The following is a 16,674-nucleotide window of genomic DNA, read 5'->3' on the forward strand; positions in this document are numbered from 1 at the left end:
CCCCCCCCCCCCCCCCCCCCCCCCACACACACACACACACACACAGAGACACACAGACATCGTTTTGAGCTCAGCACGTCTGCCGGCTGCCGCGGGATGTTAGAGGCGTGTTGCTATGACGACTGAAAGGGGACACAGAGGAAGGGGGCTAGGGTAGAAGGGAAGGGGAGGAGGTGGTTGTTTCGGAGGAAGATGGTTGGGGATTGAGAACAGAGCGAGAGAGAGAGAGAGAGCGAGAGAGGGTTGCCGGCGTCTTGACAGTGTGTAGCGGCAGAGAACAGTAGAGGCAGGCTGTCGGAGAGCCATCAGGGGATTATTCAGAGACCTGCTGCTGGAGCGGAGCATCACGCAGACAGTGAATACCAGACGGCTGAGTGCATGGTAGGCAAACCCTCAGAATAATCATTTTGTGCTAATTTTGAAGATTTTCTTTTTTCCTGATTTGGTCTGAGAGGCATCATGCATATTCACATGCAGTCTCTGTTCCTGTTTTTCCTCCTCTCGCAATGACACATTCTTTGTCATCCCCCCCCAAAAAGAGGATTTTGTTCTCTAACGGTTGCCAGTCTCGCTGCACTGAATTCAAGCCAGTTCTGTGTCACATCATTCAAGCTCTCGGATATGAAATATGAATTGGTGTACGACAGCATGGCAGCTAATTACTACTAATTAGTATCAGCCTCCGTAAAAAGTGCAATCAGCACAGAGCACCTTAGCTTCAGATTCAAAGGCCATTTCAGGTAAGCGATTGTGTTGCATGAATGAAATGATGGAGAAAGGGATGTATTGTGAAAGTCATGGCCATGTGGAACAGAGACAAACACTTGAAACACTGCTGTGTGTGTGTGTGTGTGTGTGTGTCTGTGTGTGTGTGTGTGTGTGTGAGGAATGTGCACTTTGATTGATTGTTTGATCATGTGGGTGTTGTAGGTTTATGTGCTTTGCTTTCACTTCCTCTGTGTGTGTGTGTGTATGTGTGTGTTTTTGTCTCTCTGTGCAGTAATGATATTTATTGCACTCTTTGCAGTTGGAGAGGGGGAGGGGTGTGATGAGTACAAAGCTGTATGTGGCTTTGTTTCTACTATTTCCTATAGTTTATGTGTGTGTGTGTGTGTGTGCAGGGGCTAGTCTCACATGTACATGACAAGTTTCCTCTTCAGTTCGGAGCTGAGGCAGCGGTGCGTGCAGTTTTAAGCTGCCACTTCCTGTTGCTTTGAAATTACCTTGACTAATCCCTCTGTCTCCCTCAGGTCTGATGAGTACCTTGTCTGTCGGCTCAGAGATGCAGACTCCCGCTCTCGGCCCCCAGTTCACAGCGGGGCCCCAGGGTAAGGTACCTGGCAGGAAGAGAGGACGGCCTCCTATCCGTAAGCTGGAGTTCCAGAGTCACTACGTTGAGCCTCTGTCGCCTCTCAAGGTCCCGAAGAAGAGAGGCAGGAAACCTGGCTTTAAGGTCAGTCACTCATCCTTTTAACTGTCGTAACACACACACAGTGCTACATTTTAAAGATAACTTGTTACGTTTTCTTTTAAAATAGCAAGCAGGCCTCTCCTTCCGTGCCTTTAGCTGGTGCTTTGCTAGGTTTGTTGTCATGATACCACAAACGTCACATACATGCTAGTAGAACAGGAAATAAACAAATGAGGAACCCACTCATCAAAACACTGCTCCATAGTGCCGCTAGTGGTCAGAAACTCAACTAAGTACTTCTAATAATTGCTGCCATTGACACTGTCACCTGTATAAAGTTTAGTATGTACTTTTGTCATTAATATTGGTATTGATAATGGTACTGGTATTGTTAATGGTAGTTTTAGCAGTATTTCTCTAGATTATTTTTTTGACATTTTGCCTTCACTTATCCTACAGCGTTGAAATAGACATTAATCATGGGGAGGGAAAGGGCACGACATGAGTCATGTGTAATGAGAATACACTATAGAGACCTCATTGATTTGTTTACATGTGTGTGTTTGTGTGCCTGTGTGTGTGTGTGTGTGTGTGCAGCTGAAGCCCAGGATGGTGATGTCCCCACTAGCTAACTCTCCTCCCAGCAGCACACCAGGACCCGAGATGGGCTCCATCCCACAGGATGCTGCTATTGTCCCCCACTCTGCCACACCACAAGTCCTAACAGGTAGCACCACACACAGACTCCTATCTTAACCTTTACAAGCTTGTCTATCCAGTAACGTGCTGTTGAATGATAACGGGTCTGTACAGAGTGAGAATTAGAGAAGCAAGGTTTTTGTTCTTTCTATTTACAAGGTCCAATGAGTTATTTTGAAAGCCTTGAGACCTGGAGCCATTCAGTATGAGGAAGCGGATCCTAACATTTTTACACTTTGTGTGTGACGTTGTGGTTTGAAATGCGCCCTCCCTTCCTCTTTCTCATCTTTTCCATCGGTTGGCTACCCCGCTCCGACTGTGACTTAAATTCAGTTCTAAAATACACACTTGTCAGCGTGGTGCCTTTGTTGTTTGCTCTCTAAAATACACAGATGACTTGTTCTCTGTGTCGAGATATGCTTTTAGATGTAAAACATTACTTTGTTGTGCATGTCTGCATGTTGAATCAGAAACAGCCCAAGTGTCTATGGGTGAGTGTGTTTACATGCCCTAAAATGAGAAATACGCACCTTCACGCTTAACCCAAACATGTTATTTCTCATTCCTTTTCAATCTTCTCGTCTAGCTTTCCTTTCCTTTCTTTGGCTCTGGAGAAAATCAGCCTTTTTTTTTTTTATTCTTCCACAAAAGAAAATATGTTTCACACAGCCAATCTTTCTGTCTCTCTTTCATTATTTTTCTCTCTCTTTCTCTCCCCTCCGTCTGTCCTGCTCTGAATAAGCAAATATTTAAAGATTGCCTTTAGTGTATTTGAGGTGGGAATGGGAATCTCATGTGTCAAGGACCAGCGGTTTGCTCTTTGTTCTTGCAAATCGTGAAAAGCGCTTGATGTCAGACTGTAGACATTCAGAAGTGAAGTGCACACACATACACACACACACACACACATTACACACCAGTGTGCTCCCCGTGGTGCCATCCAAACAGATATGTAAATCATTTCTCTTGTGAAATGGAGAAGCATTTCAAAAATACTCCCTGTATTGTAGGGATATGTTTTAGCATACCTTCTAAGCAGTGTAAACTTCCTTTCAAATACTGATCATTTTGTCACATTATATATATTTTTTTAGTTAATGTATAAAAAAAACATTATTTTGTCGTCTTTTATGATTTTTACATGGTTTATTTAAAAATATTTGAGGTTGTAAAGATATAAAAAACACTAATATACAAGGATAGAGATAGTGTTTATATAAAACAATTGAATACTTCTGTATCTCAAGTGTTAACATATTAAGCTTGTACTGTAGGGTATGAGGGCAGTTCTGCAATGTGTGTGTGTGTGCCAAAGTATTTGCCTCCAAACTCACATGCGCAGATCTTATCACATAATTGATTTTTCAGAATACAATAAAATACGTTTGACCTTTTGTGTGAGCACAAAATAGAGGCCATTCACAATCATCTCCGTGGACTATTTCCATCTTCTAAATCTGTCATCAGGCGGGAATCCATAACCGCCCAGCCCTGGCATAACTAGCAGGCGTCTACATTATTGACGAGCTGAGAAACGTTCAAAAGGGGCTCAAAAGGGACCACAATCAGAGGAATTACTGACCTTTCAGCAGTTTCACATCCGTACGGTTACAGGCTGAATGGGGCTTTGACACCATGTTTATTTTACTCAGTAATTAAAGGACATGAAAGATGTGACTGCTGTTTAATGTACATAGGGCTGCAGATGCTATATTGGTCCGATAGAAATATTCAAATCCTTGACGTCGATATAAACAGACCGACCTTGCCTCGCTAAAAAGACAACATTTCCCAAATGGGCTTGGCTTGAGTGATGCCACTTCCTGTCGTTCCTCTTCCAGCGGAGACGTCAATGCCCGATGACTTCTTATGCGACCCACCAGTGGACTCCAAGCGCTACGCGGTTGACCCCAGCGACTCTGCCTTCAATGTCATGACATCCCAGTACCCACCAAAGCGCTCCTATGGCTACCGTGGCAGCAGTTGCTCTACCCCAATGGGCTTGTGCAGACAAGCATCGAGCCCAGGAGGCTTCCAGGATGCAAACAGGACTGGTGAGGCTTTGCTGTGGCATTTTGCTTAGAAGTGTATTTCGCTTTTTTACATCTTTTAAACAGCTTTAAAGGTCCTGTACCCTCATTGTCAGACTGCACAAGTTTCACTTATTTGCCTGATTGGTGCTCCTTTCAATATAGTGTGCTAAAGTGCTTGATTGACATCTCTCTCTCTCTCGCTCTCTAGTTGCACCTGTTAAAGTGGGATAACTTGCAAATCCATCTTAGCCTCTTCCGACTAAAGCTGGAGCCAATCAGTCAGGTTAATTAAAAACACCTGTGTGGGTGTGCGGAACCTTTAATCCGGGAAACCCCTAATAATTACCTGCACTCTTGACTTCTGTATTGACCATGAACAAAATTAAATTTTGAAGCATACCATTACTTATATAACATTACATATCATTATGACATGATATGCCATTTTGTGTCGTATATTATCCTATGATTTTTTTTTTACTGTTTTAGTGCATTCTATACTATTGCATTGTATGACTTTTTACGACATTTACGGCATACTATACTATGACCTCTTTATGTTATACTATTCAGTGACTTGTGAAGAGCATACTACACTATGACATTTATCTAAACATACTACACCATGATGTGTTTATAAATGTGTTCATGACACACTATACTATGACTATTTTCATGACTGTTTTATGACATTCTATAGACTATATACTTTGACATTTTTTGGGACATACTTTGTTATTAAAATAAATCATGGCATACTATAATATGACATTTTTTATGGCGTACTATGTCATGGAATACAGGGGACTGGGCTATGCTATAGACAAAACAAAGTCCATAACATACTCTGACCTTTTTTTGGACATTCCACAAAAATTGTCCTTTTTACACTTGAGTTTTCATACAAATTAAACATGGAAGATACAATGTGCTAATTAGTTTTAGAGATACTGGTAGGTGCATTTTGTTCCCTTTAGACAAAGACAGGCTAGCTGTCTCCTCATGCTAAGCTAAGCTAACTGTCTCCAGGCTGTAGCTTCATTCTTAAATGGTGAGAGTAACTTAACTATGAGAGAATTGATCTTCTCATCTAACTCTCAGCAAGAAAGCGAACAAATGTATTTTTCCAAAATGTCTAACACTTCTTTAAGTTGAAATTCAATGCTGCAGACTTAATGTTTTGTCATGTTGGAATGTCAGTGTTTTCTTCATTTGTTTGTTTGCTTAATTGGATCCCTAGCTTACAGTCCAATGCCAGACTCTGGAGAGTGCAAGCGTCCTGCTGGTAAGGACCCGTCCAGCTGGAATGTTGAGGAGGTTGTTTGGTTCATCAAAGACGCTGACCCCCAAGCCCTGGGACCCCACGCTGATGCATTCAGGAAGCATGTGAGTCCAGACTGCTATCTATTGTAGCCGTTGGCTAAAGCTAAATCTATTGCAACAGAGCTTGATCTTGATCTCAAACAGCCTGAGTGCTAGTCACACGGCTCTGTGATTTGTTTCAGGAGATAGACGGAGACGCTCTGCTCTTGCTGAAAAGTGAGATGATGATGAAGTATCTGGGACTGAAGCTGGGACCTGCACTTAAACTCTGTTACCACATCGACAGGCTTAAACAGAACCGGTTGTGATTTGCTGCAGAGGAGCCAAACCCTTGATCGCCTCTCACTGAAACTGCATCACTGCTGATTCTCTGAAACATTTTCAGCCATCAGCAATACATCATGAATGCCTTTGGATGCTGATTCTGTTGACACATTGGACATGTTGACTGTACATATTAGGACTATTTGCAGCTGAAACACTTATTTCATTTTCATCATTGTTTACTGGGTATCTAAATGGCTTTAGATTGTAAATAGTTCAACTCCACGAAGATGGCAGCTACTGTCTATTGAAACGTGGCCTGTCCACTCTTCAATCTTAATCATGGACACTGTACCAACACCTCTGAAGACCTACAGAGACGGGGAGCTTAACAAACATGTATGGTGCTTTACCTTGATATCATACTTAAACTTAAAGTCTTTGTGTCAAGGCACAATGCTGCTGCCATTTATGAAATAATAGTTTTGTTAGTTAGTTCTGTTGTAAATTGATGGTAATGTTGACCCAGGTATCACTCCTAGACACACGCTTTAACTTGTTACCGATCTCTCAAACTCTTAAGCAAGTATTGAAACATTTGAGTTATGTTGAAATACACAGACACATGAAAAACTGCATTACAGACAATTGATGTGTGAAACAAGTGTAACAAAGGGATTTGCTAACATGATTTGTTTTTTGCCACAAACCACAGCACAGTACAGCCAATCAGAGGTGCGTATAATCATGCAGCGCTGATCAGGACGGGATGGAAAGGAGACAGAGATATACATTGTTTTTTTACCAAGTTCTGATGATGTGTACATCCTGTTACATTGAAGTGCTGTGAGAGAAAGCAACTTGTAGCAAACTCATTCATACAGTACAACTTGGTGCTCACTGAAACCACTACAAACAAAACACGTAACAATTGAGTCACTCTCCACCTACACTGTGACTTCCAGGCAGATAGTTTACATTCTTCTCATGCAATAGCTCTTCAGTCATTTTGAATATAAATGCATCCGAGTCATGTTTAGCTCTGTCAAATGATAATGCAGTATTTCATCTCTAAACTGTACAAAGTGACAAACCATTAAGTAAAAATATCTTGAGCATTAATATCAACATTTTCAGCAGCCGCCAAATACAGTTTTGTCATATTGAATTGTACAAACAACTTGTATACACATTAATAATCAGTCACATGCAGTGTATGACAAACTTGTACAACTTTTGGTTAAATATGTTTTTTTTTCTAACTGTACAGTGGCCTACTTGTTACTCACTTTAATCGTCTGTGTTCTATGTGTTTTGCTTACATTTTTTAATATCCGTCTGCAGCGCTTATGTGAATACAGCATGTATGTCTACGTATGAATTATGTATTGCATAACTTTCTCGAGCCAGAGGGAGCTTTATAAGCATTAAACCTTCACATTTTATTTTCCAATCTATAAACTTCATTTAAGTGGTTTGCAGGAAATGAGGGTAATGTGTTGCACAGGAGCCGTTTCCCAAAACTAGAAATTTCCAAATTTCTCTGATCAGACTTGTAATAATAATAATACTGTAAATGTATATAGCGCTTTTCTAAGTACCCAAAGACGCTTAACACTTGTAACCCATATTATATCAATTTCGACTCCTTAATGACCTTTCTTTTCTCTTCAGTAAGTTTATACAAAAACACCTTTTCCAGAAAAAATAAACTTTCTTGTTCAATGAAGTGTAACTTATTATTATTATTATTAGTAGTAGTAGTAGTAGTAGTAGTATGTACGTTTTATTCATTCATTCGGTGCTCAAATATATAAATCAATTAAATTGTATATATTTTAACCTGATTTACAAGAACTCGAGACCTTTATTTTGAAGCGTGCGAGATTAACGTTGCTGTTGTATCGCGAGAGTAGCATCGATTCACTTCCTGTATGAGTGTAACACTATTTTCATGCCGCTCCGTCTTCCGCAAATGTGTGCACTTGCCAGCCAGAGGTGAACATGGCTGAAATCTCGGACAGGACGCTGCGAGTCGCCGTCGTGGCCTCCTTCGCCGCCGGCTTTGTGGCGGGCTGGCAGGCGAACAGAATGAGGAGGAAGTTTCTGGACTGGAGGAAGAAGCGGCTGCAAGACAAGCTGTCAGAAACTCAGAAGAAGCTCGATTTGGCTTGAATGGTAAAGGGACATTTGTCTTTGCTACATTTGATTGTGACGTGTGATTACTTGAATAGTCTGCTTCTAAATCGGTAAGGTAACAAACGCATATTGGCCAGAAAATCACTTAAAAAGTAGATTTTAACCGAGTTTAACTGCTGTTTCTCAACCTCATAAGGAGGCCCTGTTATGCAAGACAATAACTCATAAGGGTTACAAACTGTGTCTTGTCTTTGCATTGCTTTAAATATAATACCAGTATGTACTTCACATCATTTCCATAGAGAGCAGTGATTTATTATTGTATTATTCTGTGTTTTCCAGGTGTGGGGCTGTCTGGTCTAATTGAATGCTGGTCTCCTCTGTGAAGCTGCTGGATGTGCTACACCTCCCATCACTGAGGAGAAGAAGTGATCTCAAGATGAACTACTTGTGTTCTGCACTGCCTACATGTTTTACAACACTTTAAAAAAATCAAGACTGGACTTGATATATTCTGTGGTCTATCGATGGGAATACTATAATTGCTTACACACCACTAACCTGGAAGAAGGTGATCATGGCTTCATTGGTTTTCCTTTCCGGCGTGTGCATCATACCTGTTCAAATAAAATATGGTGTTTTTCATGTTTCTCTAACTGTTGGTTTTGTTAAACTTGAAAGCCGATATTCCACATTTAGGTTACAGCTTTTTAGGTTATGGGTTTTCCAATTTTTTGCGGGGTTTTTTTTTTTTTCATTATTGGATTGGCCACGTACATTATAATGAATTCTAATGTATGAAATCATGTAAGTAATATTCATTCAGAACTTGTCAGGGTGGTAGTTCCATTACCTGAATGCCTTCAGCCTCAAACGTGCGTTTGTGCTCCACCACCGTGTTTGCCCTGAGTTGTGGCTCCATCTGCTGAATGAAAGTGAGAATCACAACTTAGACGTGACACCAGTTAGAGCTATAATAAAGATAGCATATAAACAAGGTTTGTAACAAACTAATTACATACTATACTACGGCTGATATTTGTATTGCATACTATACTAAGACATTTTAGTACTTTTGTAAGAGCCATAACATGTGTTTACTAACTTTACAGTAAACTTCTTGAAATGCTCCTGACTGCGTCACAGTCATCAGTTAAGCTACATCAGTGTGTGGAGCAAGGCAGTTTTTTGACTGGTTTGTCAACTTGAGCACAGAGTGAATATTGTAACTTTATTTTTTTTGTTGTGAAAACCTTTTCAATAAAGTGAATGAATGCCTCTGAAGATTAATCGTTGCACCGGGTCTCTTGTCTTTACACAGAATGTAACAGTAGTGGTGATGTGGATTACCTTACAGAGAGGATTGCTGCTACACCTCATTAAGGCATACTATAGTATGACTTTTGATGTTTTTGACACTATAGAATGGCATTTTTTTATATATATATTTATGGCATAATATAGGTTTATATGCTAGTATTATGATTTTTTTAATGGTATACTATACTATGACCTTTCAATCAAATTTGTGAATGCCTCACTATACATATATATATAGTATATATTACTTTTTCATTACATTTTACCTGCATACTATACTAGTATTTTTTTTGGCATACTTAACGATGAATTTTTTCACATTTTTATAGCATTGAACTTCTATTTTCAATATTGGAAGTGATTTTATCACAATGGTTAATTGTATACGGTTATGATAGTTATACTGTAGATGTTTATATGTCTTCAGCATTACAAGTACACAGCTTGTCGATGGGTGGTGCTAGTGCACTTTAATACTTTATGCACACAAAACAAGTATTTGCCTTCAGCATTCCAGTCACTGGCTTTGAAATTAAATCTTGTGAGGAGATCTCTCTTTTTCATCCTCACCAGTCTAGCAGGCCTTTAACCGCCTCTCAATAGGCTTTTGACAAGACCGTAAGAAGTCCCTTTTTCCTGTAGCACTCCATCAGTGGCTTGATGAGAAAGAAGTTGGGGAAGGTACTGGAGAGGGATTATGTGAAGTTAAGATGACAGACAAATACACAAACAATCTTTACTGAGCTTCATCTCGCCCCAAGAAAATTGAATTTGCATGTCTCATAGAGGAGTAGAAAACAGCCAGATGGTGGTATAGTTGTCAGTGCTCATAATCTACAAAAAATAGATTTATTTGTAGACATTTTAAGAGATGATCCCCTATTTTATACTACTTTATATTAATGAGTGGTTACAATAACAGGAAAACAAATATTAGTAACTTTTAATGGTCATTTCATTAAACTAAAATTCTATTTCATATCACTTAATAAGCTTGGATCAGTGGAGAAAGCTAGCATATTTGTACATCTTACCCTGTGAATAAAGTATTTATTTTGATCAAATCAGAGTTGCTCATTGGTAGAACAGTAAAGCAAGATGGTTTTGATGAGTTTCATTTTGTTTCTGTCGAGTTTGAATGAAGTGTGTCATACGATGAGTTAAAAAGACAATTGAATTAGTCTTAATACGATGAAAGAGAGAAACATGAATACAGAAGGTTGTATTTTTCAGTTTAGGTGTGAGATTACTTCCTTTATTGACATTTATTTTGTTTATTTATTAGACAAAAAAAATCCAAGAGAGTTTGTGTAACGTAGCAAACTCACCACGCGCAATGCATAGGTTAGGAAAATGGGGAGAAAAGGGTCATAGTGATGTTTCCTCAGCGAGAACTTTTGTCCAATAAAGCAATAAACAAAGTACAACAACAGGGAATGCTTCTTTTTGTAGAGAATACCTATTTTCAGTAGTGCATTTACCTGCATAAGACATCATTCTTTCCCTTCCCTAATATTACTGTCACCACAAAATTGACCTCAGTAACCTCTCACACAAGTCACTAAAAGACCAATAAAGAAAGCTAATCAGCAATGTATAACTTCAGATCAAATACAAAAAAAAGCACATTATATATATAAACAGATTAAATACTCAACTGATTATAGCTACATTTTATAATCTAGTCACATAATACAAGGATTGTAGTGAGAAAACAATGTTCTTGGGCATTTTTCAGTTTCAGTGACTTTCTTTTTAAATTCACTTGAATGGCATAGCCTAGTTTTTAAGGCGAAAAAAGAGAGATGACAGACAGCTTAGCGGGAATTAAAAAGTGTGGGAGTGTGTTGACAAATGGAGGGGAAAATGAGTGTCATGAAAGAGGAAGTGTGTAGCTGTTTGTGTTTTGGATGTTATTCGAGAGAGGGTGTTATTGTCCCTCAATGTCTAATGCTCTGGCTAAATTGTGATGAATAGCTTGCTGGAGTGTGGTGTGTGTGTGTGTGTTTGTGCGTGTGTATGCGTAGACGGCAAATGTCTCTTCCCTGTTTATTTTGTACAGAGCTGTGTGCGATGGTGTGCAAACAGCAGTAGTGGTGCGTATAGTAGAAGTATCTCCAAAGAGAGATGTTGACTAGAGGAGATAATGTGTGACAGAGGCGAAAGAAGAGACAGCAAAAGAGAGGAGGAACAACAGAGAAGGAGTGAGAGAGAGTTCACAGCGACTGCTATGAATGATCTGATTTTCCAAATTGGCACGTAGACCTCAGAGCCTATGTCCTTCGCCTGCATTGAGTGTGCTCACTGAGTGTCATGTTTAATAAGCTTCCTGATTGGCTTTCTGGTTGTGTGATTGTGCCCTCTGGCTAGAGTGTCTGCAAAACAGGGAGAGGAGGAGGAAGCAAGAAGAGAAACAAGCACAAAGGAGAAAAGAAGACTACATTTACAGAGTGTAGAAGATAGGGGGAGCTGATAATTAATATGCTAGAAATTACAAGACTAAGAGTCAACAGCAGGCCTACTCCACCGGCAGCGCGCGGGTTAGAAAACATATCCTTTTCTAGTGCTTTTCATACTCATACAAATATATGTTTATAGATGACTAAGACCATGTGTCGGATAAATACTGAGACTGTGAATCGGCAGTATCTGCAGCAAAGATTTCCATTTCAATGGCGGTGTGAGCATGTCTCTATTTATTTGATTGAGGCTTCTTTTGTAACTTAATTTCCAGCAGGCTTTTTATGTAAGAGGAGAGTGCAGTTTGACAGTAACATCACAGTATGCAGATATTTCATCAACATGTCAGTCTTGCAACCCCTGAAAGAAGTGTCATCAATCTAATCTAATGTATTGTATCTAAGGCTTTCTTTACAGAGCCTTTATCAGCTGTAAGTATTTCTTTACATCTGGCAGATGTTTTTGTCCAAATATACTTACATTTTCCCCACATACATACTGTAGCAATTTTGAGGTCAGTGTCTTGCTTAAGGACACTTTGACATGCTTTATAGATCAGTAATAAGCCATTAGTAAGAACATTTGGTTTGTCAAAAATCCAATTTATGTATTGTATGTCCTACCAGCCCTTGTTTTGTCTTTTTTAACCTACCGTGCAATCCCGGTTCTTAATAGTAGTTTATTACTGATGCATAAAGCCTCAAAAAATGTTGAATTAACTAGTAATAAGAGGATTAGTTACAATTTGAGTAAACTACATTAGAATTGGTCCCTTTATCTTATAACTTTAAAAAGTGTGGTCAGATAGAAAGAATGATATAATAATGAATTACTTTATTTGGAAATTCATGAAATTTTCAGGTGGGGTGTAAAAAGTAGACAGAAATTATACTTAAGTTAAAGATTCTCTAAGTTAGAGAGAATCTTGGATCCCTCCATAATAATCCACGGGGTGCAATTGAGTAAAATGTACTTAAGTATTAATGTCAGTTTTTATCCTCGTTCCAAATTTAATTTGAATCTCTTTGTGACTGTACACATTTTATGCAGAGGTGTGATTAATCTGATCAATAAATTGTTTGGTTCAGCTGGTTCTCCGCCTACAGGATGATTCACACCAAACTTACTTTACTAAAATGAGTCGGTTTGTTGCTGTCCTGTAAACCTGCTGTTCTGAGAGTGTGTTTAGTGGTGTAATGGGCAGAGTGTTGCATGGCTAGCACTGCAGGTTTAAAGCTTCATTTCCTACTGGGAACTAAATGGATGCGCTCAAGATGCTCTGGATAAAAGCATCAAATGAATGACAGATGTGGCATTAAGATATATACAGTACTGGTACAGGCTGTGTGCCCCGCTTATATCCTTTCATCTCTCTTTTTAGTTTTGAGCACACATGAACAATCTGGACAGACTCAAGGGAGTGTTTGTTGTCTCTGCTCTTCAGTTATGGGGTAAAAAACACTTTGAGGGCCAGATGCTTTCACTGTTCTTCAAAGAATTTAACGCATCACCAACATCACCACCTGTGAAAGTATCACACACATTGCTCTTAATTAAGCCAAACCACTACATTATGTTAAACATAAAATGTGCGTTGTATTCTTAAACATTTCCTGGAAAAACCGTTATCCATTTGTATTACTGTCTTAATGATGACCTAAAGACTTTTAACATGCAAACCTCAGCTGAATTTCAGGCCAATCTCTAATTAAAGGAACAGTGTGTGAGATTTTGTGGCATCTAGTGGTGAGGTTGCAGATTGCAAGCAACAGTATGACCCTCCACTTACCCCTTCCTTTTGAAGCGTGTCGGAGAACTACGGTGGACCTCAGGTCCTCGTGACTAAATGATTGCTTTTAAATGATAATAAAGATACATACAAGTCATTCCTTCTGTCCTCCTGCCTGCTTTGTCTCAGCCCGCAGAGAAGTTTACAAGAACAAAATCAGCAAAACAGTTCAAATACAGACAGCTTCAGCAAAAAATGCTTTTAGCCAATCGTGCGGGATGTGCTTGTGTAAACATGGCGGCGGTGGACAAGAGCGGCCGATTGATTTAGGTTTCACTTTCTTTTACATGTTGATGCTTGTTGAACAGAGGTATTGCTAATGTATTGGCTTCTTACTCGCATATGTTTTATTGCAGTAAAAGTAACACGCGTAGTTGCCGTCAACTCGAGTAATCTTCCCTTCACCTCGTTCCCTTCACAAGAGGAGCCTCTCTGCTCGCTGCTGCATCATCTGTATGTCCGTGTGTTTACGTGTGTGTAGATGGAGGAGCTCAGCCCAACAGAGAGAGGGCAGTGGAAATGCTCACTTCAGCGTGAAATTAAATTCCACCAAAACATTAAAAAGTACTAATATAAAAGCACCAGTTTTACCAGAGTTTCATTAGCCATCCCTAGTTAATGCAAAAACCACATGAACGGATCGCTGCTGTAGAAACATGACGTCGCAACATGGCAGACTCCATTGAAGAGGACTTGCTCCCTACATAGATATAAAAGGCCTTTAGCCAAAGCTAAATAAGAGATAACGATTCTTAGTTTCAGGTCATTAGACACTAATGAAAACATAGTTTTGTATTTCATATTCCATTTCTGCCGATTAATCACACTAAATGTCATACACTGTTTCTATGAAAGCCACAAGGCACTGCATTGTTAAATACAGACTAAACGTATTAGATGTTTCACAAAAATCTGACAACCATGCATCCTTGAGAACGAGTGAAGATTCGCTTGACGAACTCAGAGTTTTGAAGTTAATTAACTTCAGCAGAGCCATGTCAATTTAAACTGACAACTACGCCAAGTGTTGTTCATTTGAGAACTGCTTTTGAAAGCACAACAATAAAAACAAGACTAAAGGTTTGTAGCCAAGCTGCCGGCCCCGTGAGGCTCCAATGCTCGTTTCACACCAGACAATAAAACTGCTGGATGGATAAAACTTAGAGACACATTTTCTTTGCTTAAATCCGCACCACTAGGGGCAGAAATGTAACAATTGGCCTGAGAGTGGAGCCACAAAAGAGATTTGGTTATTATCCATATCCTACAGTGAGCAGCAAGGTCTTTTGAATCACAGCGATTGTAAGGTTAGTAGTGATACAGGAACAGTAACATGGTAAGACATAGTGCAGTGTGTCTGCGGCCACAGGAGGGCAGAGCTCCAGAGAGCTCCGTGTCCAGAGAGGTGGTACCGATAGCAGACATCTTGTAAATATTTGTGCTCACTGGCAGAGTGTCGGGGGGTACGGTTGTAACTGGGCTGGCCGTACAAAAAACGTACAATGAATGATAAAACAATGCAACAAATATAAGGATCTCTTCCTTATGGAGGGGTGTGGTTATGATGTGTGGTTATGATGAGCATTATTGTAAAAAAAGGTTGCATCTGTAGCGCACTGAAAGATGTTATTTCATTTCTCGCTGAGTTAATATCAGTGTGTCCATTTAAAATCATTTGCTTTAAATACGTGTTTAAGTTAATTAATTTTTTTTTATCATTTCAATGGTTAAAAACATTACCCAACTGTATACTTACTAACTGTGAAGGGAATACATTTATTTTACTGATCCTTTAGAAGAGAGCACTGTCGCTTTAAGGAAGAGTGTTCAAATAAAACACACCCACGAGTGATCAACAGGTGCATGCTAAATATTGTACACGGTGGATCCTCCAGGTGACTTTCACGTTCGCTGAGCAACTTTTACCTTCAGTGAGGGGTTCGAGGACTTTCTGCACATTTTGACAGCAGCCTCTCCGTCACAGTGGGACGGAGAGGCTGAGTGCACTAATCATATTACCGAGTGGACCGGTTGAAGTGGGACGTGGAGGATGAGTGGACTGGTTATATTATCCTTTGAGAATGAACGAGCAGAGAAGTTGAATCAGCAGCAGATTGAGGATTTTGCGATGCAGTAGTATCATATCTCAACATCATGGCATGACAAATTATTAAACCATAAGTGGTTTGCAAAGAATATTTGGTTTGTCTTTAAAATATGAGCAACATAGTTACTTTATAACGTCATGTTTTGCTGCAGAGCTAGTCCCTGTTTTAGCAACGTCAGGCCACCTCCTGTTTCATGAATTTATGGAATAGATTCTGTGAAATCATGAGACGGTCTTCTTTGTAACTATGCATGCAAATCTAATATATGAGGAAAGGCTGACAATTGCAGTGACTGTCCTTATTTATTAAGCACAGCTGGCCAGAACAGAAACCATCTGAGTGAGTGTCCAACTTTGGTTTAATGCAAATTAATGTGGTTGGATCTAGACACACACACAGTCTCTCCCAAAGGAAAATCCATCACATTTAGTGCATTCAGCATTCATTGTACGTCACACATTTTTGCAAATTTGGCAACTACTCCTTTTTTGAGAAAGTTGCATTTTTGACACAGCCAATAACCTCGCTATAATTGCTGTAGGCCTGAAAAATGTACCTTTTTATTTAATAAAGAGCGCATGTATGTGCGACAGATCGTGCTTGTGGGTTTTCCTCATAAACATGCCACACACACTCACAGACACACACACACACACACACACACACAGACACACACACAGTTTCTACAAGGGCAATATGCACACACAAAGTCAGTGTGCTGGTGGAAACTGCTTATTCCAGCTGATGGAGTGTATAATTCCAACATTGGAATAATAATGATGCCATTGTAATTCAGATGGAGAGAGTAGAAATTAGATTCTGGGGCTTTTTGCATATTGTCATTTATTGAGTTCTGCACCATTCTCTTCGTGAAAGCAAAAGGAATTAAGAGATGGGATGAGTTTACACGTCTGACTTACTGAAGCGACCCACGAGTCTCACCTTGCAGCAATTTGTGAGCCTGAAGTGAATCTAAAGTGCGTCTTAATTATATCCCAAAATAAAACTGTAACACACACGTGCAAACACACTCAAATTTATGTACGTGCAGACACGCAGAGCCACCCTGTTGGTATGCAACCTGAAAGCAAATGGCTACAATCACATTAAACACCCTGGCAATTACAG

The 16,674-nt window shown here is 39.6% G+C and overlaps 1 protein-coding gene across 2 annotated transcripts in view; it reads left to right on the forward strand.

Moving 5' to 3' along the window:
- The window catches only part of scml4 (Scm polycomb group protein like 4), a 14,382-nt gene extending 6,927 nt beyond the window's left edge, over positions 1-7,455 (forward strand). For both annotated transcript variants that reach the window (XM_031870451.1, XM_031870452.1), the window contains 5 exons: positions 1,251-1,453; positions 2,009-2,138; positions 3,952-4,164; positions 5,384-5,529; positions 5,649-7,455. In XM_031870451.1, coding sequence (XP_031726311.1) covers positions 1,251-1,453; positions 2,009-2,138; positions 3,952-4,164; positions 5,384-5,529; positions 5,649-5,774 — 818 coding nt within the window. In that variant the 3' untranslated portion in view covers positions 5,775-7,455. The remainder of the gene's footprint in view (positions 1-1,250; positions 1,454-2,008; positions 2,139-3,951; positions 4,165-5,383; positions 5,530-5,648) is intronic.
- The last annotated feature ends 9,219 nt before the right edge of the window (positions 7,456-16,674 follow it).

This window comes from Anarrhichthys ocellatus, unplaced genomic scaffold (assembly GCF_004355925.1).
Source record: "Anarrhichthys ocellatus isolate YVR2014 unplaced genomic scaffold, GSC_Weel_1.0 scaffold52, whole genome shotgun sequence".
Classification (NCBI taxonomy): Eukaryota; Metazoa; Chordata; class Actinopteri; order Perciformes; family Anarhichadidae; genus Anarrhichthys; species Anarrhichthys ocellatus.